Source organism: Fringilla coelebs, assembly GCF_963513975.1.
Source record: "Fringilla coelebs genome assembly, chromosome: 6".
NCBI classification, from domain to species: Eukaryota; Metazoa; Chordata; class Aves; order Passeriformes; family Fringillidae; genus Fringilla; species Fringilla coelebs.
The window spans coordinates 36653145-36678432 of record NC_140034.1 but is presented as its reverse complement, the minus strand read 5'-3'; the positions used below and the strand labels follow the sequence as shown (position 1 = coordinate 36678432).

At 38.8% G+C, this 25288-nt stretch overlaps 1 protein-coding gene across 2 annotated transcripts; it reads right to left on the bottom strand.

The window, feature by feature from the left end:
* Nucleotides 1-2753: 2753 nt before the first annotated feature.
* On the bottom strand, nucleotides 2754-25267 carry TMEM87A (transmembrane protein 87A). 2 transcript variants are annotated; one of them, XM_084208166.1, is made up of 20 exons: nucleotides 25091-25267; nucleotides 23573-23630; nucleotides 19928-20025; nucleotides 18958-19074; nucleotides 17314-17367; nucleotides 17157-17213; nucleotides 15448-15595; nucleotides 14682-14743; nucleotides 12547-12730; nucleotides 11655-11754; nucleotides 10836-10929; nucleotides 10508-10579; nucleotides 8737-8845; nucleotides 7557-7615; nucleotides 7240-7343; nucleotides 6815-6888; nucleotides 5616-5677; nucleotides 4646-4701; nucleotides 3414-3444; nucleotides 2754-3088 (listed from the first exon to the last, which is right to left on the bottom strand). In XM_084208166.1, exons 1-20 carry the CDS (start codon nucleotides 25220-25222, stop codon nucleotides 3047-3049), a joined length of 1713 nt encoding a protein of 570 aa, XP_084064292.1. In that variant the 5' UTR covers nucleotides 25223-25267; the 3' UTR covers nucleotides 2754-3046. The 2 variants fall into 2 exon arrangements, with proteins under 2 accessions (XP_084064292.1, XP_084064293.1); XM_084208167.1 differs by lacking the exon at nucleotides 10508-10579 and adding an exon at nucleotides 9882-9950.
* Between the last annotated feature and the right edge of the window lie 21 nt (nucleotides 25268-25288).

The window sequence follows — 25288 nt, the reverse complement described above, 5'->3', positions numbered from 1 at the left end:
CATCTTCTTCACTATGTTTCCAGTTTTGTGTATGGTACATGCTACAGATATATGCTACGATTCCAACAGCTACTTCTCACAAATAAATCCATGCAGAACTAATCAGGAACAAGAACTCTAAAATACTCCTGTCAGATATTTACTTTTTCTTAACAGCTTTTTGAAGATCTCAGATAAAAGATAATTTCTCCCTCCAGCTAACCAAGTCTTCAAAAAAGCTTGCATGGTTTGTTTTTGAAAGAAGGAGTATAAATTTGAATTGTCTTCCCTGACTACATAATTAAAGGTAACAACCTGCAGGATTTCTGGTTTCAAGTATTCTAGCAAGCTAGCTCACTGAAGCTTTCCCGAGTTTTTCCAAGTCAGGGAGCCAACATGTCTTTAGGAGCAAGATTAGGTTTCAGAAGAGGCAAAGATCCCTAAGGACAACCAGCATACCTGACCAAACACGCTACTGAGGGAGAGGCCACGTGGCTGCAGCCTGCACACACACCCTTCGCTCCTCACCCACAGCTCAGCCGCTGCCACCTCTCCTGCAAGGACAGTGCCACAGCCACACAATGCTGCGGGAGAGGGGCTCTCACACAGCCGCTCCCAAAGACTGCAGTAAGGTCCCAGCACACGCCTGCTGTAGGCTTGGAAGCAGATGCTACATTCCAACAACACAGAAACTCTGCTGAACAAGTGAAAAACCAAAAAATTGCTAACGACAGGGTCAACAAGCTCCCTGTGGAATTCAGGACAACTTGAAATACTGCTGGGAGTGAATAGAAGAATGGAAGGGTAGAAGGCTGCAAGGACTGCCCAAGACCCCTGAAGTCAAAGGCTGAAAGCACCACACTGCTACTATGTTTACTTTAGCATTTAAATTAATAATTGAACTATTAATAGAATTAGGGAAACTCATTGGTTCTTTTACTTTTTTTCCAGAAAATCATGATTTTCCCTATCTCCATTAGCTTTTCAAATGACAAACTTCATTTTCAATCTTAAAAAGAACTGTTGAGAATAACTGCATTATGTATACCATGGACTCAAGAGCTAAAATCAGGCAGCTTTGTGAAGGTGGTAGCACTTCATGTGAGAGAAGAGGGAGTAAGAAACTGGAAGGACACAATGTGAGCCTTTCTACTCTTTGCCTAGCCTTTATTAAATAGTACATACAAACTTTTGTGCTTCCAGTAGAGAACATTTTTACCTATTTGTTTCAAAAAACCCAAACAACCCAAACAATTAGGATTTCTTTAAAAATGAAAACAAAACAAAAAAAATTAAATAGCAAGCTTTGTGTAGCTTTATTTCACAAAAATTTCCTCTCCCCAAAAGGACATGGAGGTAATATTTTTTTCATCTATATCAATTAAGCATAGCAAATTAGAAGTGTTTTCTAATTAAAGATTCTATCTGTGGCCTGAAGAGGATGGCAGAAGACCTCCAGCAACTCTCGCAGAAGCAGTGAGGTGCTACAGCCACACCATTTTTCTCTCTGCCCATCTGCCCTTCCCATAACACAGCTAGCAGAAGATGCTATATCCTTGTGCCTCAGCTACTGTACTGTAAAGTGCCATGTTCAGTTTGAATTGCTGATAAAGAGGAGCTACAGCTAAGCTACCACACCTTACAGTGGAATGAATGAAGTACAGGCACACGTTCACTTCTGCTGACATAGCTATGAGAAGAACCAGAAAAACTGATGCTCTACGCCATTGAGCAGCAGCCACATCTGCTTCCTAGATATCCAGCTGCTGCTTGCCTCCTAATCATCAGTTTTAAAGGTTATGAACCCAAATTAGAGCTTTTGTCATACAGTCCACAACAGGTTTCCATGAGGAAGTTATTGCAACTTCAGCTGTTGCAGCCAAGCAAAAACCGGAACATCGTCCAAAAGCTCTTCTTCATTTTAAAAGGAGAAACAAAATGCAATTATATAGAACAGAAACCTGCAACTTGGACTGAAACACAGTGATCTCAGAGTACCTCCTGGCCACAGGGACCAGTTGGGACAGGAAAGCCCAGTATCAAATCACTTACATAGGAAGCAATTCTAAACAGACTCTGGGAACAGAACTATCCCAGCGCTGTGGACTCCCCATAAATTCTCTTTCAAGTAAGGCAGGCAGTGCTCGCCATCTTCTCATAGAGGAGTGCCAACTTCTTGGTGGGAGATGTTACATGTAAAGGGAGAAGAGTTCTGCTGAAACATCCAGTTAATATCTGCTTAACATGTAGTCAAGCACTTGTGGAGCACTGCAGGAGTGGTTCTGGTGATGTCTGCTTTTGTTGTTTTATTTGTTGGGGTATTTTGTTAATATTAAATCATGCAACACATGAAAGGTAGGGGCAAATCGTTTTTCCAGGCATCCACCACATTGCCGGCAATGAGATGTGCCACAACAGCGAGTGTTAGCTCTAGGCAGCTTACCTACAGGTCAATGGCATTTAAAATAGAAAATCTCTCATACACAGTGTTATGAATAAAATTGCACTTGATTTTGTTAAAAACTCATATCACTGTAACTTTTCCAAATATTTCTTTTCTGGTATCTTCATTTTCTTCATCAACAGGAGCTTCTCTCTAAAACTCTTTCAAGCATGTTGAACACAAGACATACAACAGCAGCTGTTATCTACCAGAAAATGGGTCTGTTCTTTCTTCAGTGCTTATTTCTCTCTCTCCCCACCCTCCCCCCAAAAAGGTACAGGCAGTTCACCTCTAAGTGTCAATTGTAACATCGAAATATAAACTCCTCAAGCAGACATTAGGAATTTTAGTTTCACAGATTAAATATTTGAAAAGTTACAGAAGGTGCTGGAATAGTACACATGTCAATTGCTTAAAAATCCAAACTTGCAGCAACTTTAAATTCAAATTTCCAAAAGGTTTATAATGTCCTTGTGAACTTCTTCCACAGCAAGACACCCCCTCCATGACATTAAAGCATCAAACTTTCAAGGCTGAGATCAAGAGACAAATCAGCAGGATGCACTTGCTCCACCAAGCAACTTTAAGAGGTGTCTCCACTTCCAACAGCAAAAAGCTACTCCTTCATTCCATTTTGGACCTTTCAAAGTGGGTAATCATTCTTTCCTAGAAAATAAAATACCCAATCTTGTAATTTTCCCTAGTAGATTTACATTATTCAGAACATGCACATTTACAACAAACAACACTCATATGCATTTTAAGTCAGGAGTCCAACTTACATAGCAGATATACTACTTATTTTAGAACACATTTGTACTTTAAAAAGTTGTATCGTGGTTGTTCCCACTATCCTTCCCCTCTTGTAGTATTTTACTGTTGTGCTGACATGAGCAGAGTCCAGTTCTGACAAGCCAAGACCTTATCAACTGACTCATGACTCCCCTGGCATGTGAGAAGACTAATCTGAACTGAAGATTTCTTTACTGACCTCATCTGAATCCAGAAGAGCTGGAAGAGCCCTGCAGGGGGGAAAAAGAAGTTAAAATAATTAGAGCACATACTAAAAGCATACTGACAATCATTTTCAACCTTCTGTTTTTAGGGCACAGAAAAGAAACAATGAAGACAGACCTTTCAATTTAAAAGAAATTAGAGAAAGACACACAAAAAAGGAAGAGCCCAAGGTGTATCCTCAATGACCTTCACAGTTTTTATTCTTTTTTATTATGCTTCTCATTACCAAGTGAACAATTTTCAAGTTGCCATGAAATAAGCTGTTTCACTCATACATGAACACTGCTGAACTGCACTGAAGACATTTACAATATGGGAGACCATGTTATAAAAACATGTCCCAGAAGTCAAACAAGTTCCACTGGTACTTCAGCCTTTCCAGCTACAACAGATCTCCCATTTCTTGGGATCTTGGCTCTTCGCAACCCTGATCACACTCTCAGAAACAAAAAAACCTGCAACAGATTACCTGAAAGTGTCCTCTCCTAGTTTATACCAGTCTAGACCTTTTTTGCTTAAGGAATCCTATCAGTCTTCAAAAAATAAGTACTAGAAGTGGGAAAACCAAATTCAGTTGCGAAAATGCACTTTTCTTCCTCTTAAAACTTAACCTAATTTATTTTCTTTAATTAAGTTCAAGCTAAGTTTAGTACTTCAATCCAGATCCTCTGCCAAAATTACCTGTTCAAAATTGTGAATACACTCATCTATGAACTTCGATTTTGTTATGAAAAATGTAGACACTGGCACTGACAGTTCTAGCATGTAAAAGTTATTAAAAGCAGAAAAGATATAGACAGTGTACACAGCTGACTATATTACCACAAGCACAAAAATGACATCACATGTTCCAGATAAAGCTGAAAACTGCATTACATTATTCCATGGTTTACATTCAGCAAGATACTCAAAGGTCTTCTCAGAGCACTAGAAAGGGTTTTTTTTTTTTGTTCTTTGTTTTCTGGATTTATGTATATTGTTTTAACTTTAGCAAAATGCAGACCAGTCTATGATTTCACATTCCAAGAGACTGTTCCTTAAGTCAGCCTGTGTGCAACCCCAGCAGCCTCCACACAAAGGATCAGAGCCAGTGCCAGGCTGAACCCAACCTCTGCCCATGGAAGTGCAGCATACAAGTGATATGGCATTCTAATGTATTCCTGTGGGAAAGGAACCTGCCTTCATTGAGACTATAGAAATACTCACACATCTGTGACTGATGAAGGAACGTTCTCCTCTACCCATTTCAGGTCATCCTCTTGCTACAAGTACAGAAATTAAACAGAAAACAAGTCAGTTTTCCACAATGCTGTCATATGCAAGCCTTTTGCTTCTCAACCTACTTGACAAAAAAAAAAAAAAAAAAGGTATTTATAATGTCAGTTAAAAAATTAAATACAAAAAAATTAAATACAAACACGAACAAAAAAACTCAGTTTGATTTCTGGCTTACAGAAAACATGTTTCAAGGGAAAAAAAAAAGTAAAGAAAAACCCACCCACTTGCTGTGAACTCTGTAACAGTCCTCACCACCACCTCCTTGCAAAATAGGAAAGTTTAATTTTCATCTTATCTATCCTCAGGTAAGTAGTATACAGCTGCAACCAACTCTCTAGAAAACAATGCTAATGACAAAAATATGATTGCTATTATAATGAATTCCTAGAGGTGCTTTCTTCTTTTAAATTTATGTATGAATTCTATGAAAAGATTCCAAGACATATTTTAGGCCTCCTAGATGAATGCTTGTTATAAGCCACAAAGAAAAAATGCATGCCCCCCAAAGTATTTACATAGGTGCATAAAAATGTACACATCACCCCATTCATGTAATGAATTACCAATCTCAAAATCAGAGGGCAATTTATTTAAAATATGGCTCAGCCTCCCTCTCAGACTGACAGATTTGTTAAAATAATATATTAATCACTATCAGAATATATTATTATACAGTTCTATCTACACTGAATTGTGGAAACATTTCTAAAAACAGACTGAATTCTTAAGTTCCCACCGTATTTACAGGAAATCTCATGAGAAACCTGTATTTACTTTCTTTTCAGCAGTACTGTGTTAACTTATGATACTTTGGCTCACTCACACTCCAAGGCAAACCAAAAAGTAAGCAAAGAAGAGGTGAATCTTATAGTCTTCAAAGTACAGAGGTCATACTCACAACTTTGTTTGCTTTTACATTCCCATTTGGTTCTTGCTTTGTACTTCTCATTTTCATTCCCTCTGAAGCCAAAAGAAGAAAAAAGATCGGGGTAACTGAATTATAATTGTTCATAGAGTGTACATGAAAGTGTTGAGTGTTCATTCAGGATATTTCATCCGAGTCAAAGAGACAGAATTAGACAAGCTAATGATTTTGACTGCTTCCCCTTTGAAAGGTTTGCAGTACTTTTTCCTGATAGGTGGAGTATGCAGTTTTTCCTGAATTTTACAATTTTACCTAGGAAATATAAATTCCTTTTATTTAAGCCAGACATCAGCAGCATAGAACTCAGACATAGTTCCCAGAGAGGTTGTGGAATCTCCATCCTAGAAGATACTCAAAAGCCATCTGGAGGTCCAGGGCAATGTGTTCTGGGTGACCCTGCTTGAGCAGGGGGCTTGGACACAATGACCTCCAGAGGTCCCTTACAGCCTCAACCATTCTGACAGGCAACTCCTGAAGTTTATTCTACCTACTGACTGCTCACCAGCCACTTAGCTCCTTAAAAGCTGAGAAGCAACATTGCCTGGCAGGCAGCCAGACAGTGCTGGTTTGCCAAATGCACCTAATGGATTACACACTTCTTCTCAGCTCCTAAACAAGTCAAACAGCACTGATACATCCCAGCATAGCTGATTTGTGGACAGACAGCAGCAGGCATGTAGCCCCACCTTCTACACAGCTTGTAAAGAGAGGTGTTGCAATAGACAATTTCATTAATAAACATATTCACTCCTATCTTTACACTGGACATTCCCATGCTAAACCCTAATGCAGAAAATAAGGAAGATTTCAGAGTTGAGAGAACAGAAATGAAAATTCTTAAGTGGGATTTTAAAAGAGAACTGCACATTAAACCACTGCCTAGCAACAGTATCCAAGAGATCCTTGTCATCATGACTGGATTTAAACCTAAGACACGACATATTTAATCAAACAAAGTCCACTGGACATGGCAAAGCAACCACGGCAGTAGCAGTGTTTTCAGTATCAACAGAAAACCACAGAACTAAACAGGCAATGTAAATACTAAACATAAAGCCAGTGTTTCCTCTAGAACTCTGTGTATCAATGGTAGTTTTTGTCAGAGAGCAAGACACCTTTCTCCAAAGAACTGTCTTCAACACTGATTTGAGTGGAAAATTTTCTTCTCTTACCAAAGCTTTCCTTTAACATTGGCTCTTTCTGCTCATCATCATCATCCTCTTCTGACAGTGGTGAGAAAGCAAACCTATGTGAAAGAATAGTGAAAGAAGTATTCTATCTCCTGTCTCCCAAGAGATCCACTACTCCAACACATACATGGCTTGATTATTCTGTGAATCTCATTAATTATGTTTAATATCGGCCTTAAAAACAACATTTAAGTTACTTCTTTTTAAATAAGCTGAGCTCCAGGAACAGACTGGATTTTATGTATGTAAGTTCTCTAGGTTTACCTTTCCCTACAAACACTGCTTAGTATCCTTACTGATCAGTGTACAGCGACTAAAAATTACCCACCAGTGAATAATCCCACTCTTTGAATAAACAAGCATTCCTACAACCCAGCATTTTGAGAAAGAGGTAAGAAAAGCTGAACCTTTGGTTGTTAGCAGATGGTCTCCACAGAATCATGATGACAAAAAGGATCATTGAAAACAATAAACGCCAGATGGCATCATCCACCCATAGCTCTTGCCAGTCCTGTCAAGAAAACCAGCACAAATGAAAGACGTTGTGAAGCAAGAAATTTCATGTCCTAACCCCCTTCCAAGGCTGAACTATAGGCATCTGTCAAAGAGGCTCATTACCCACAACAGTAATAATTCTAGCCTGTGGTGCTTTGTGGCAATCTCACTGCCAAATATAAACTTATCAAGAGGCAGCAATTGTAGAAAACATTTACTATAAACTCACCGACTGACAGTCCACCAGCCTGAACTTCATGGTCGTCCAGATGATGAATACAATAGATGCTGCAATATTCAAACAAACAAGCTGCTTATTACTAAAAAATATGTCAATTCAAATACCCAGCTAACAGGACTGTGTTTCCCAAAGAAAGATCAAAGACCTGAATACTGAAGTCTTGAAATTCAATTTAATAGTTTTGGAAAACAAGAGATGGATCTACTGCACTGACCTCAGACAGAAATTTAGGCATAGACCAGTATATTTAACTCATGTTTTTTTACAGACACAAGGCATAAATCAAATACGGAGTATTTAACCAACTCCTAACTACTATTCACTATTCTTGTATCACTTTTATCTAGCATTCAAACCATGGTTTCATTATCACTTGACAAGTAAAGCTGACCTTACCCGTGAAGTAACTGAACAATCTGATCTGCCTGAATGCCTTAAGCATCCAGATCCTGACCCACATCAGTTCCAATGCTCAAACCATACTCTTACCACAGTTTTAGAAGAGACTTCCCTCCACTAAAGTATTTTAAGATGACCAAGAACCAGGCGCTGAAAGGAATTTCATCAGAGCCAATTTTCAAAAGGAATGTACTTTTTTGTTTAAATAAAAAAGCACAGTCTTTAGAAGTTTTCTGCTCATTGTATTGATAGCAGAGAACCTGGAAGCGTTGACAAATTTATTCTTGAAATTCAGTTCATCACATATAAATGGAAAAAGAAACTCAATCTGTATTCCTCCTGAATAGAGAGGGCTTTATGTCACAAAACTAGAATACAGTTTTTCTAAGAATCACTCTGATCTTCAGACATCTTAAAAGCCCCACAGCATACAGTGATACTGTGATTTTGGCAAAAATATCTCTGTGAAGTTAACAGCATAAGATAATAAACTTTTGCCCCTGGCAGCTTGAAGTGGGACAAACAGTGCTCTGTTAGAGGAGCTGGATAGAACTACTGATCTTGTTAACATCAGGACTAATAATCTACAATCTCTGAAATATTGACATAACACTTGGCGAAGACCCACTTTTAGAAATGGGTCAAGTGTTAGAAATACCAACAATTTTGACTGTACTTACAGAAAGGTCACCAAACTTAAAATTTGCAAATCAAGCCTTATATGGAAAGGAAAAGTGGTTTTATTTAACTGGAAAAATTTTCTACTTACCTGCTACTGCCAAGATTAGTGTGTTGGTGAAGTGCCGATATAAAGAGAGTTTCACAACATTCCTGCGAAGTTTCAGCAGCTTCATTGTTTGAGTTAAGCTGATGAATATGTATGGAAAGTCAAGGAAAAGTCTCTGAAGGGACAAGCTAGTCACAAACTTAGGAGGACACAGACCTTATGATTAACAACTCCCTCAATCACACATTTTACCCTCCAAAAAATTAGACCATTCTCAGTAGAAGATCCATCCTATGACAAAGGTACCAGAGAGCTCAATCTGTCCTTTTCCTGTTATTTAGTCATCTACACCTATAACTCTTGTCACACAAACATGGTATCCAAGCCTCTATTTTGGACTATGACCCATTCCCTCAGGAAAGAGTTGGATGCGCTTTTGATAAATGAAAAGTAAAATCTGAACTAGAAATTAGTTAAAATCTATTTAATGCATATGGGTGCCTTCACATTTTCTTTTGTTTTATTTCCACAGTGACAAAACAAGTGGTTAGGAGAGACATCATGATAGGGGAGAACTGTGGTTGTCACAGCTGGGCAGCCAGCTATTCACATTTTAAACAGTTTTTGTGATTGACTTCAGCTAAGAACACTTTAGAGGAATTTTGCCACACACAAGTTCAGCATTTGATGTCAGTTGCTAAAGTCACACAAGATTATGGTTGGTTGAAATGAATATGTCAAGACACCAAAAAATAAACACTGCCTTATTTTGTCACTTACTTCAAGACTAGTTCGAATTTTACAGAGACTTTTAGGTTTGATGTTGCTAAGCAACCTTCTCCTCAAAACATAAACTGATTCATTTCTTCAAAGGCTACTGCTGTGGTGCCATGACATGCTACACTAGAACAAAATACTTTCCTACTCAACAATGAGAGACCAATAACAGACAGACTGTATTTTGGAGCAGCTTTACACAGGCACATCCAATTCAGCAGAAACTAGGTAAGCAGCAGGCAGCAGAGGCTTACCTGAACACTCAATTACAGAACTTCTATAACCTTTACCAGAAGTACAAAAAAATATACACTTGGATCTTATTTTTAAAAAAAGTTCAGCCAAGAAAAGACTCAAAAAAACAAATTCAAAAGAAAACACAACCCATCAAGTAAAACAGTGAAGGATATCCACCAGCACAGGGCAGTATCTAGGAAAGCCAGCGGAATAAAAGCCAAGGAGGCAAGATCATTCTGGGCCTGGAGACAAAGAGAGAGCCAATAAGAACAAACTGAAAAGAAAACAAAGTAGAGAAGTAAGAAGGGTCAGGCTGTTTTATGAGAAACCACCAATATGCCACCACAACACTTCCAAGTTTTGCTACAGAAACAGAGGGCTTGAACCAAGAGTTTAGTCCAATGTACAGAGAGGAACTGACAATACCACATTGTCAGTTCTCCACCAGCAAGGCAAGAAGCAGTCTGCCAGATTAAGTCAATCTAGCACTGTTAAAAGGAGTCTCTGCTGAGGCAAATGCTGTGATTAATTGCTCTGGCCACTTCCATTACAGAAAACTAGCAACTAGCTTGTTAGAGACGTATTAATTAAATCTTTCACACTATCCATGGATGAACTGAAAGCTCCACTGGCAACCATGAGTTTGACTAAAAAGGCAAAACTTGCCTTTGTGTGTACATCATAAACTTATCAAAGTCCTAACAGAAACAAACAAAACACCTGTTATTCCTTTCAAGTACAAGACAGAGATAATAAGCTATGAACAAGATCATATATTCTGCAGCTTTTAAAAGGATATCCACAAAATAATACAGGCATCAATCATGGACAGGGCCAAGTTTGCTATCAGAGCCACAGTGTTATAGAAAAACTGGAAAAGTATCAAATATATGACAAGTTAAATACTTTATCCCAAAAACAGAGTAACAGAAATCTACATCCCAATATGCACTCAATGAATCCAGCAGCTTCATCACTCACACAAACTTCCCCAGGCACAGCCTCCAAAATTGGAGCAGTGGGAATTTGGTTTAGTTGTTGTTGGGGAGGGAAAGTAGCTGTTCACACAAGTACATACAGCCAATATGTCTGTGGCATATGGGAAAATTCAAGCAGTTATTACTGACCCCTGTGACTCTAAGAACACCTTCCATGCCAGAAAATAACAGATAAAGGGCTCCAGCCATAACTACTTTGTGAAGAGTCACTCCAAGGCGAGGTCTGTAGGAAACAAATGGAAATTCAGATTAAGTGGAAATCAAAAAGTAAAATCATGTCAACTTGAATCTAAACATAAGGTATGAAGCATAAGAATAAAAGGACCTTGTGACAAGCCACATCTAGATCCAGAAATATTATGATGCTTGAAACTTACTATTCATTTTGTCTTAGGTATGATGTGTCTAAGGGAGAAGACAGGCAACAGTCCTGTTTCTTAGTTAACCTGTTTCCCTTTTTATGATCATTTCAATTAGTCTCACCCCAGTTCTTCACCAGTGTCCCCAGCAAACCCAAAGTGCCAAAAATTCCTGCTGCCACCTAGCATGTGTTTTTACTATTGAATACAGCTGTGGACAGACAAATGAGTCACAGTCTTAGTGAAGCAGATCCCCTCTCCTATCAGGGGTTCTTGACCTACCCCATTTATATAAGCTTCCCCTCACTCAGAAGGCATAAATTTCCCATTCCAGTCAGTGAAGCATCTCAATATGACTCAGAAACCCACCCTACAGTTGCACACAGAAGTAGATGGAAAGAAGAGTAATCACAGTATGGAACTGTCTCTGTTTACTAGAGAAGAAGTTTATACCTTCAGAGCACTTAAATAAAGCACTTACTTTTAAACAAGCAAAGTACAGGGAGATGAATACTGCCCTAAATTCTTAAAAACCAATAGTGAAAACCCTTTAAACAGAACACAAAAAGCCTGTAACAGAATTACTCACTTGACTATCCCATATCCCAGGCTGACTATGATGACCAGAGTTCGAGCCAACGAGCGCTTCACAGCAGAAAGAAGTTCTGCCAGTATTACTGCTCCTTGAACTACCAAAAGCAAAGAGCACAAAGTTAGGCCATTAAAACGTAATTTCTGTTTTATTAATTACTGCATGCAATTATAGTATGAGAGCAGACATAAAAGTAGGCTACTGAAGTGCATAATCTTTTTATTATCTACATCTGGAATTAGCTTTCAGAAAAGACAGGTCACTTGGCATTAAAGAAAAGCTACAGAGAAATTGCACATCCAGCTGGATACTCTTCCAAACAAGTCAACCAACAAAACTTTCTGCACTATGGGTATGGCCAATTAGCAAAGTCATAATGACATTTTACTTGCAGTGTTTGATTTGTATGTATCCAGCCTGAAAACTCAAAACCAGAATACAAGCGTTTTACACAAAGGAAATCTGGATAAAATGGATTATGAAGCTATGGGTTGAATACTAAGAGTTATCCACAATGCCGTCATGTCGAACAAGGAGTTTCAAAGTATCTTTCCAAGGGCATTAACAATTGTAAGAAATTAATTACAAGCTACACTGAGCAAGTCCTATTTTAAAATTAAAACCAGCACTGCGGCACAGAATGTAGCATTCTATACACCTAGGACACTTCTCTCAGGAGTCAGAGAAAGCAACAGCATTTTAGCTTTAGAAGAACACAGAGCACCATGTTTACAACATATAAAAATACAGAAACTTTAATATGCTGTTCTTTGTTTTGGAACAATCCTCAAGTAATCATACAGTTAACAGGTATCTGCCACCCCAATTTAGCATAAACCATTAGAGTTATGCCCCCTCAATTATCCGGCACAACGCAGCTGCCACCTACCAGATTCGCCTGTGTAGCGGATGTTTTGGAACTCGGCATAGAAAACGGCTTTCTCGAGCATTCCCAGGAAGATAACAGCACCAATCCAGAACTGGATCCTCAGGAGATCCCGCCAGTAACAGGCTGACCACGCAAGCCACAGAACCCCGAAGAATACATACACAATACACATCACCATGAAAAACTATTGCACAAAAAGAAGAAATACATAGGAACTTTAGACTCAGAAAAATAATTTCCTTGTTTCCATTCCACAGCTGTAAGACAACTTTATTTTCTCCCCCAGTATAACAACTTTGGAAGTTTTCAAATAGACAAGCATTGTTTCATGTGTCTTCTCTGGACTCTTTAACAGTGAGAGTCTAATTTCTCACTACCAACAAAGAGAATGAGAGTAACTGAATTTCTGCGCAATTTTTCCCTTTAAGAATAGTCTGCTAATTTATTCACAGGCAATTTTTGCTAAGGAAGCTACATGCTACTACATTCCAAAAAGGGAAGAATTCAAGCAAATCACTGAAACTCCATTCATTCTCATGTATTGTTCTATTAATAACTTCATCATACATTTACAGTACTCTGCAAATAAACTCACAGACCACTTTTAGACACCCTTCCACAGAACAGAGACAAGCAACTAATGTTTGTATGCCCTGTTCAAATAATTTGACAACTTTTCTCAAAAGTTAATTTCCAGCAAACTGAACTTTTGACCAAGTTTTAGGCCAGCATAAAATTTGCAGCTGACAAAGAAATCCAGCTACTCATTTAAATATTAACATTTTTTGATTTTTCTTGGCTTCAGTGTTACTTGCTTCAGAAGAACCTTTCATGGTATGTCTCATACAGCAAACAGTAAGCTTGACAATGTTACTCAATGATGAATTTTCTAATCATACCAAAGCAAGGCAAAAAGAGGAATTAGGAGAGAATAAGACATTAAGTGAATAGCAGGAAGTAATTAGCCAAAGCATAGGACAGTGCTTAATAATCAAGCAGTATCCTCTTTCAGAAGGAAGATTTTTTTTAGAAAACCAAGCAATTTCTTAGCTGCACAATCCATCAAAACTTTTGCAAACAGAGAACACCTTCCTTAGGAGAGTAGCTTACTGATCCTTACACATTTTCACCTGACCAACTCACGCAATTCAAGTGCTAAGAACCTAGGCGAGACAGCTCACATGCAGATGCTCCGCTGAGAAAACATTTAGAGATACAGATTCTTTTCTGTCACATGGGATATTTTCACTGATGAATTACATTTCAACAGAACTGCTGGAGGCTTTTTGCCCTCCAGGAAGTAAAATGTGTGTTTCAGAAATGCTGCCAGGCTCCATTATTGACAGGCTGCTCTCGCCAATAGAGTCAAGCTAGAGACCTTACTTGCTATTGATCCCCAGGTAAAGTCTGTCTTCACTACATAAACACTTTAAGTTCCTTTATTGTTTAGCCTTCTCAACAGAAGAAACTAGAAACCAAGTCAATAACTCCATTGAATGAAAAGGGGATTAGCTCTTTGTAGCTCAATTATGCTTTCACTGCTAGGCAGTATTAAAGACCTCCTCATGGGGTGTAAGACAGCTGGTGGAGGAAGCGAGATTAAGCTATAAAAGAACAAAGAAAGCAGTGACAAATGAAAGGGTAGCTGCAAACAAAAGCACAGAATAGCAGATTTTCTAAAACATGAGCTAAGGAGAAAAACAGCACAAGCAAAACGTGTCATTTTAGAGCTAATAATACTGATAACTTCAGGAACTACAAATTAACAAACATTAATTCAGACAATCCAGAGAAGGACAACACTGGCAGCACATGCAAGGAACTGAAATCTCTGTCTGTTTTCCCTAACCTGTACTCAGTACAAAACCCCCGCCCAAAAAAAAAAAAAACAAAAAACCCACCAAAAACACACACACACAAAAAAACCCCCAAAAAAACCACAAACAAACAAAAAACCCCCCAAAAAACCCAACAAAACAAAAATAGTCTGTCAAACCAAAAAACACCCTTGGCTAAGTAACTTTTGCTCCTGAGACACTTGGCTCTGTGTTTCCTGAAGTATGACAGCAAAGTATTTAATTGACATTTAAATCAACTGACAATTTAATAGATCAAAGAAAAGCTGGTTTACTTACAATCATCAGAGGGTAGTCTGCAAGTGAAAGATACTCATACGGCCCCTTCAGTTCTACTGTCACTGTCAAAAGACAATCCAATTACAAAATCAAACAAGAACCAAAAGGAAGAAGCCAGGACTTAACTGACTTTCACTTAAGTGTAAAGAAATTCCACATCTTCACATGGCCTTTAAATCAAACTTGCACTTTAACAAAGAAAGCTAAGACTCAACATACTCAGCCAAAATCATGCAGTTTAAAATTACATCCCCCATTACTAAGTAACCCTTGGCAGTATTTAAAAGTAATTTTCGCTGGAGATTCATGTATAACAGAAAAAATTCAGAAACACATGTAAGCTCGCTTTTTAAGGGGATTTTTAAACTTCTGTAAAGTTTGGAAAGGTTATCAATGCACTGTTAAATATAAGATCAAGGTGATAATTATGATCTTTGTACTCTAAGTTTTGACTTATTGGTATAGACCACTGTATTGGTCTGCACATTTCGAAACAGAACACCAAGCCTCAAAATTGAAATGCTTGAGATTGATGCTTCTTGATTTCTATCAGTAAACTGACAGAACAGTCTTAGGATCTTCAAGACAGAAGCAATCATCTCTTTTCTTAAATGAGCTGTAGTAATATTCTACCTATGTGAAGTGAAAGACAGTGTCTTATGAAACTGAACCATATAGTAAATGCTAAGAGTACCTTACAATACTTTGACTGGAATACATAAAATAGTGCTGTATTTTCAGTTTACTCTATAAAGAGCTATCTTACTTGTAAAGAGCTTGTTCTGATATGAGGAAGGTGTTGTTCTCTCAGCTCTTTTAACTCTGGCAGTAGAATCCTTTGTAGTTGTAAGTGCAATTTGCACAATAAATATATACGGCCCATCTCGCCAAGTTTTGATAACAGCATTCATTGCCTGAAAATAAAACAGCCCCACATAAACAGTGCACAGTCAAGAAGACAAGACAGAAGCAGACTTGCCATACATGGGTGGTAGCTTCATGTAAATATAAATTTCATCTCTTCCAAGACCTAAAACTTGTTAATAAATATCTGATATGGAAATTTTAAAGATAATTTTTAGACATAACACTTAAAATTTAGTTGTTTGATTCCAGAAGAATTCTCAAAGACCTGGGAGGTAATCAGGACTTTTTTTGCAAATTTAATGCTGCCTTACTGCAATGGTACTCAAAGGTACTACAAAAGCTACCAAAAATTCAAGAAAGCATCAACTTTTTTTCACTACAGAAGCATTAGGACCACCACAGATTCCTGCTGCTTGGGAACTGCACAGCTACAGAACTCATCTCCCTGGTGAAGGCTGAATCCTACAGCATAATACAGAAGTAGCTTAGCTGTAAAAGATTTCCATAGTAGCCATTTCCTATGGATGCTACTACTAAAGTCCCTGCAATGGCTCTCATACCTGTGGGAACTAGCAGAGGAACCTTTTCCAGATAAATATTCTCACCATATATCAAATCAGAGGTATCCTTGAGTTCTGGCATACAAAACTGTTAATTCCACAACTGAAGAAGCTCTAGACCTCTCAGAAACTGCAGTATTTACTAACAGCTTTAAAGTTAAAACTTAGACCATCTACATGTATGCCACTCCCATGACTACTGCAGAACTGCGACAAAGACTTTTCTCCTCATAAAGGCCTCTCCAAGAGAAATTCAGTATTAAGAGCATGCATTTCTTTTAGGAAACCTCTTGACTACAAGATGCAAAGCAAGTAGAATATTATATATATTTAAAAAAAGAGTTTATGCTAATATTCACTTAAAATAAAGCTTAGAAACACAGTAAATTTGAAAGAAAATGAATAAATTTACACAAATTTTGCTTTTAAAATAGTACCTTTTCTTGCTGCATTGATTCTTTACTTCTTAATTGCACACATCTGCTCATGCTTTAGGTTTATAATAAATGGCCCCTTATGTACACAAGGACTAAAATACATTTTCTTTCTCAGCATCCAGGACATTCAATTTAAAGTTATTTTGAAAAGTGTTCCTAGTTATATACTATATAATAAAAATACTATGGGACTTAAAATCAAAAGTGATCAGTCAACTTTTTAAGTATAACATCTCAAAAAACTGATTGAAGACAAAACCAAACATATTCTGCAAGACTCAGTCATCGTTTAAAGCAGATAATTTAAATTTCTATTTTAAAGTACAATGGGAAAAGAAATTTATTTTTTAATTTATATCATTGGTTTGAATGGTATTAATTCTATATTTGATTTACAGAAGAAGCAGTTACTCTGTTTTCTGTTTTTCCAGCACTACCTAGTTTCAAGCTAAAAAATTCCAGGTGTTAAAAAAAATCATAGAAATGCTATGTTTCTTTGCTATGTAAGAACCATCAAGTTCTTACACAAAGAAATATAAATTTTAAAAAAGCAAACCAAAACAAAATAAGACTGCTGAATTACAAGCCATGCCTAAATTCAGTATACATACAGTTTTATCTGTCACCATCGTGTGATTTCCTGCACTCTCCTTCTTATCTTTTAAGCCCTTAGGGGGAAAATAAAAAACACAGAAAAATGAATAAGTAAATATGCCAAAACTACATTTCCATGATTACACTGCCTCATTAGAAGGAAAGGAAAATTACCTCTTGTTTCTCAGGTGAGAGAGGCTCTGGATGAACAAATTCTTTATAGAAAATCTGCAAAATAAAAGAAAGGTAAATAATTTATAGATACTTTATAGGCACTTCACACATTAACATGACATTACCAGAACAGCTTCCAATAAACTTCATTATTCTTTAAACAGCTGTACTGGAGAGCTTTCATTTTTCTAAATCAAACCATTGTCCACCTACACAAGAAGTCTTGAATGCTTAATGTTTTGTAATTTGAGAGTTACTTTTCCTCCCCTCAAATAACAGGTATCTATTTTTAGAAACCAGACATGATAGTAGTGAAGTTAATTTTCTTTTTGAAACATGAATCAGTTGTGTTTCCCCAGCACATGATTAATTCACCACAAACAGATACAGGGTTTTGAGATTCCTGCCTTAATCTATGCAAACGTCCCTGGATGAGTGAGTGCCTATTACAGATCAAAACTTTTCCTACTCTCCTGAACTATGGTGACTCAAAATCTAGCGAAACTGCTATGCCACAAGGACAAAGCTCAACCATTTCGAGAAGAAATTGCTGTGAAACTTCAGAAATCAGTATCTGACAAGAATATATTGCTAAGAACTCCACAGACTTTCCAGAGACATTGGACGAAAACTTAAAGACTTTTAAAACCCTAAAGACTTTCACAAGCATGTTTAGTTAGGATGCCCAAATCCACATTACACAGGTAAACTCACAAAAGCTCTTCTACAAAACCAAGTAAAAACAGTAAAAGCACGCATCATCAATTTTTTTCTTTCATTTTGAAAACCTTTCAAGCCACCTTCACACATCAAAGGAATTAGCAGGCATGCAAATGGATTAAAAGCCATATTTAGGCATTAGTCTTTTTTCTTAATCAAAAAACCCAAACAACCAAAAATACCAAAAAGCAACCCACAACACTAGGTTCAATAATTATGAGACATTCCCAGTATTTTCAATCCATAATCTTTTGTCTGTGTGAGGAATGGCTGGACACAGATGGAACATTCCATAACGTGCCTTCAATTCTTAAGTATACCATTAAATAAAGACAGCAAATTATACTGGTATTATCAGCAGCCTGCTCATATACAGCTGGTCTAGAACTGATGTATGCATATTACTTCCCTATGCTAATTTTGCATTGTCTTCTTGCTTCTACTTGATTTTTTTCCAACATATTCTAGCACTCCTACTCCATGAATACTTAAGTAATTCGTTTTTCAACACTCATTTTCATTATTCTAAATAAACTTTATTTGACTCATAAATGCCAGTCCTTTATTGATTCAATTTTAGTGGGATTTTTACTCTGCTGCCACTTCTAATCAACTAGCAGCCTCCTGTAAATGAAACACATTCAAAATACAAAACCACAAACTAAAAGAAGCATTGAACTGTACATCACTTTTACAGTGATTTGGTTGGGGTTATCTCACCCTTGAGCAAAACATTGAATAGCAACCTAGAAGTGAAGGAAAACTAAGAAATCATCATCACAGCTTGATTGTCATAAACAGATAAAAAGAAGTACCTACTAACCTGCAGTGGTACTTACATAGCATGCCAATTGATCTATCAGGAATTACCTTCTCTATATATTGTATAAGACACAGAGCAAACTCTGAGGTTTCTACCCATACCTGAGGCCTGAAGAGCTCAGAGCAGTTTGGAAAGAGTAGAGAAGCAGTGGCATAGTATCCTGACCAACCCGGATGCTCTTCAGCTGTAGTCCCAAAATAGTTATCTGCTTGTTCATCCTGCCAAGCAGAGTAGAACTTAGGTTAGCATCAAGTACTTCAAATGGTTTATCTCAGTACACAGCTACAAGACCTGGAAAGCTCCATAGTTTCGCTCTGCACACACTCTCGAATCAAATTTAGTAGAATAAAGGCATCAAAACCACACAAGACTATAGAAATGATGGTATACAGGCTTTGAGTAAGAATTAAATGTAGAGATGCAGCAGAAAATATAAACTTCAGTCTACACAAACAAACTCCACATTATCATTTTAAAGAGTGAAGACTCAGTCCTGTATTAGATTAGTAGTTACAACTGTCATCATTAATAACTTATGTAAACATGGAAAAATATTAACCATAGAAAGCACAGCTATGTTCTACCACATTAGACAGAAACATTATACATTTTGCACAAGTTGCTAATGCTTGCCACATGCATCCATAAAGAACAGAATTTAGACTTATAATATTCAATACTAAACATATTAATATTGAATATTAACATAATAAATATTAACATATCAAATATTCTAACTGGTCTATTCACTGTCATTAAGCATTCCTGCAAATATTTTCAAATACCATAAACTCACTCATTTTAGAGTCCATGTATTCATTTAAGTTCCTGGGTTTAAAACAATTTTGACATACACTTCCACCTGATCCAAAACCCAAAAAAAATCAGCAATTGCAGCAAGCTGTGGAACATTTCAATTCTATTCCAGAAATTTGTAATCTTCCAACGGAAGAATGTGTCTTTCAGGCCCAAATCACAATGTGGATGCAAGAGAGATATCTCTAACCCCCTCATTCCAAAACCTGCTTACCTCTAAAAATCATAATCTATGTTTTCCCATGGAATTCTTACCCCAAAGTTGAAGACTTCATTGTAGCAGTCGGAGTATCTTAAGTACCAAGTAACATTGAAACCCTGGGAGGGTTCACAAGCTTTTTCATCTCCTTCAACTAAGAAAACAAACGAACAAAAAAAAAAAATCAAACATAAGATATCTAAGACACCATCTACCTTCCAGGTTTTTCCTCCCATTCTGTGCAAAACCACCATAATTAAATCTTAAACATGAAACTGAAAGCAAAACAATATAAAAATATTAAATATTCCTAAATTAATTGATTACTGTTCAATGAAAGAAAGAAGCATATGAACAGAATTCCATTACAGCATTATACAATTCTATTAAAGAGCTGAAGATCATTTGGAAACTTTTTGCTCTGAAGACAATCAAGGATGTTTCAGCAACTGCAAATACCAAATGAGGAGAACGGCAGTGACTCCAATACACAAAAAGGGCCTCCCTTTCAGAGACAGGGGCACACGTAGCAGGCAGAGAAAGCTAGCAACACGATAATACTAAGCCATTTCCACATATAATTGAAATATATCAATGCCATCACCAAGGAAATGAAGGTAAGATTGTGCCAGTCAACATCCAGCCTCCCAAAAGACAAACAAGGTATCTATACACTAGCCCCTGCAGTCAAAGCTGCAATGCTACCTAAAACAGCAATAAGACGACTTTACTCTTTGATTTACTTTAGTAACAACATGCATGAAAAGTGAAACACAAGACTTTCTCCCTAGTCAGGAAAGGTTGTGTGGGTTTTTGTGTTTCAAATCTCATTCTTAAACTAAAATCTGATGAAGAGAATTTGACATCAAGAAGGCAAGCTCAACCCTTACATAAAACGAGCAGTGACTATTCAGAGTCTTGGAAGAGCCATTTTAGACGATTACATTTTTGTTTCCCCAGTCAGCAAATGGCAAAACTCTTCTGAGTTAACAGAATACTTGCAGTGGCTAAGCAGTTCCTACAACTCTACAGGCAACATTCATATCAGAGGATGCACCCACAACTTTCGTACATGTATGCTTCTAAGGAAGGTTTCCATAGTGACCACTGCAGGTAGAAAAAGCAATTAGAAGGAAAACCCTGCCACCAGGTATTAATTGACTAATCCCACTTTATACCTCATGAGTACTAAAACACATACAGCTAAAAACTCAACAGCTGAGTTTCTAACAGCTAAAAATTAAGCAAAATCACTGAAAAAAAGGAGTTTCTTCTGGTAAGCATGAAAACAAGGCATACACGTTCCACAATGCCCTAGATGTTGCAGAGGGCAAAACAAGGAAACTAAAAGGCAGCACAAAGACTGCAGTGACATGGGCAGATGCCAAACTCTTTGATGACAGAGGCTCTTCTGATAAAACTGACCAAATGAGAAGTATCTCAAAAAAAAGTGCTAGCAAAAAAAAAGATTCAAATCTGCCTTTTAAATACCTTTTTCTCTGTGAAAAACAAATAGGCAACTACATATTCAGTGGTAGCACTCACAGAGGTAAAAGAGGTCACTAGAACAATCCGCAATATCCGCAAACATCAAAATTACAGAAACTTTGAAAAGGAAGTACTTCAAAAGTCAGAAAAAGTACCCATGGCATTTACTGAATTCAGCAATATGGAAATTTAAGTTCCTCAGCCTTCAAAAAAAAGCCAGTAATATTCAACTTGAATGCAGTCTTTGTATTCATTTACAGAAAGCAGGATTTCTATCACGATCCTATACAAGAAACTAAATGCCTTCCAGAACAGCACTTCAAAAAAGTAGATAAAAATAAATTCATTATTGACAACACTACATGCCAGCAGCAATCTTCCCAGTCAGAAGCAGAAAGCATCAGACACCAAGGTGCCATACAGATAAAAAAAAAAAAAAAAAAAAAAAACCAAAAATCAAGCAGAGGAGAAAAAAAGGAGATAGAGAGATGCAGGTGCTCAGAAAAACCATGAACAAGTCCTGAGCAATCATATTTGGCAAGAATGGTCATTTTGTCCCCACAAACATCAGACAGCAGATGTAAGAGGCAACAGACAGGAACCAAAAAGAGGCTAGTTTCCACACAGCCATGTGCAGAAAAGAAAAACCACAAAGCTGACGCTTCCCAGCATCAGATGCAGTTTAAGTTTCATCTAGGCTGAGAAAATTAGTAAGTTCCCAGCCTTTGTTCCTTCCTCTTTCAGCAATTCATTTTCCGAATTCATGTAAGTCTTCTAATCACACCAGCATGTAAAACAGGTGTCTTCACTAAATAATTTTAAGGCTTAATGTCTGTTTAAAGGTTGACAGTACAGTGTAATTCAATTCCAGATCAGGAGGCAGAGGGTTGAATTCTTACTGACAGATCTGCCCTACAACAAATAAATTTTTTTTCCCATGACTTAGCTACTTCTCTCAGTTATTTCGTCACAAGCAGATTTACCACACGCATCACTTCAGAGATGCATCTTAGATGCCATGTCTCTATAAGTATACTATTTCTATTAATCTTTAGACAAGAAAGCCTAAAACCTAGCAAAGCACCAAAATGCCCTTTCAACCCCCCTCCTCTTCCCAAGCAGCAGGTTTCTAATTTTGATCCTGCAGCTGTACACTTGCAATTGTCTCACTGCAAGATGCAAACCTCAGTGTCTCAGTTACACTTGTCAAGTGGGAAAGCCCTAACTCTGAGGTGATGGACTTTCTCTAATAACCAAATTCTACCCTCCTGTTTCAGATTCATGTGGGATCAAGAGAGGCACTTCAACAAACTCTCCTTGAAACAATGTCCCAAGAAGGGCATGTATTGGAAACTAAACCTGAAAACCAACAAGGTAAGTAGAGAGACTAAACTACCTTCCCTCATGGTAAAAACTGGTGTAAACAACCACCTGAAGTGTTCAAAAAAGATTTCACACCTTTCTAAATCAACTAGTCAGTTCTATAACATCTCAGTGCCATCTAGATGCTGTCCTCATGTTCACAGGTAAGAAGGTATTTCACAGAAACTTGCCTTGGACCAGAAACCTACATTACCCATAGGCCTGGCCAGATCAGCAAAGAGCAATACACAGAAGAAATGAGAAGGCTGCCAACATGTTTGCCCGACAGAACAAACTTGATGATCCCACTCACACACTGCGAGCAGGAGAAAACACCTCTCAGGAGCTCTGCTGCAATATGCAACATTCTCTTACAACACCCAGAAGCACTCAGCTAAAAAGGAACAAGGCTTCAAAAAACATTGCCCTCTGTATTCCTGTCAGTACAGAAACAGCCCCTCTCCAGCTGGCACCAGATCTCCCAGACAGGGGAATTTAACAATCTTAGACAGGAAAAGCACACCTCACAGCAGAGTGCAGCACACCCCACACATGATTACCCACTACAGGAAATAAAGTGGTGCTCCCACTGCCCATCTTGCCCTCTCCACAAAGAGCATGAATAGAGCCATTCATTTCTGCTACAACCTAAGCAGATCACAACTGTTAACAGCCCCAAGGCTGTTAACAGACTCAACCATATCAGAGCTGTGGCTTTCATGCAGTGCTAGATTAGCTGCCTCTGAATCCAGTGCAGTTAAACACTTCACAGTGTTTTGAGATCCAAATGTTAAAAATAGGAGGGGCATCAAAAAGCAGAGAGAGCAGGTTAATCCCTTGTAACCACTTACATCTCAGGAAAATTGTGGTGTTGCTGAAGAGAATCTTCCCAAAGCTAAACTTCTTCCCCTGCAAAGACACAAAAAAGGAAGCAGTATTAGTGGGTTTGATGCCTTATCAGCCCTAAAATCACAAGCCAAACAAGTCAGAAATTATAAAAAGCAGTTACCCGTTATTGACGGTGCTCCAGGTGCACTTACGGTGGAGTGCACATGTGATCTAGGGCTTCAACACTTTTCTAAGTTTAGCAAATTAGCATAATTGACAAGAATCCCCAATTAGAAGTACAGTCAATGAAGTAAATCCCCTCTTGGTTCAACCCCCTACTAAAGCCACCCCCTTGCTTCCAGCCCCACACTACTTATGTATAAATACATGCAAAAGTGAAATGTCCTCAGTTCACTGAAGAAGCGAGATTATAGTAGGATTCCAGGGATGTGTTTGTCTAACCTAACAGCGTGAGAGAAGTACTGAAGTTAGCTAATAGATTTAATAAGTATACAATAATAGTCTATAGAGCTACTAATAGATGAAAAATACATAAAATGCAAAAATCTTTTGGCATCAGACTTAATGTCACTGAGCTTAAGTAAACATAATCTTCCATTCTGAGTTTAAGTCAATATAGTAATGAAAGCAAATGTCAAATTTGGAGCCAGTCTTACTGGACTTTCCAGTCATGCTTCACCACCCTCCAACATACTCTTAAAGATGGTTTACGAGGCTTGGGGTTTTTTGATCTGCAAGCGGAATCAACTTCACCTTAACATCTGTTGAAATTATTACGATTTACTTACTGATGGGATGGTCTGGACCATCCAACAAAAAAAAAATTCTTTTCTAAGAACCAACAGGAGCATTCGCCGTGATCCTTCAGTTTTGTTCTTGAGGCTCAAAAGCCTCACATAAAGTGCATATTACTCTCACTGCCTGGTAAAGTCCGACCGAATTTGAGGCACAACAGCTTTCCTCCACGCCAATTCAAGCAGGCAGGGCTTATCAGAAGTGCCGAAACCCCTTCATCTGCCCTAAGGCCCATACCTCTCTCGGTCCAGCGCTGCAGCGGCCCAGCTTTCCCGAGGCCAGGCCACGGCGCTGCCCGGCGCTGCGGGCCGCCGGTCTGGCCGCACGGGGCGGCCTCCCCCGCACCGGGCCCACCGAGGCCGGGCACCAGCCGGGCAAGACCCTCCCTCCCTCCCCACCGGCCTCTCACGGGCGGCTCTCCCTCCGCCGCCCATCGGACTATTTCCCGCACAAGCCTCCTCTTCCCTGCCGCCACCGCCGACCCGCCGAGAGGGCTGAAGCCCGGCAGCAAGGCAGGAGGCAGCCACGGCCCCGAGCCCCCGCGCCAGCTCCGGGTCAGGCTCCACAGAGGCGCGGCCTGGGCAGAGACACCCTCAACCGCAGCCGTCCCGCCCGAGGAGGACGCGCGGAGCGGCCACGGCCTCCCGCCCGCACACGTTCGCTCTGACCGTCGCCACACCGGCCGGCCCGGCAGCTGCGGGTCCGGCCCCGCTCCCCGCACTCACCAGGAGCACCGGCAGCCGCCATTTGGAGCGCTGTCCGGCGCCCGCCGTGCCCGCCAGCAGCAGCACCGCCAACAGCCGCAGCAGGACGGCTCCGGGCCGCCGCCGCCCCCCGGAACGCGGCGCCGCCGCCATCCCGCCGTACGGAGGCCGCCGCGCTGGCCGCGCCTCTTCCGCTCCCCGCGGAGGGACTCGGCCGTC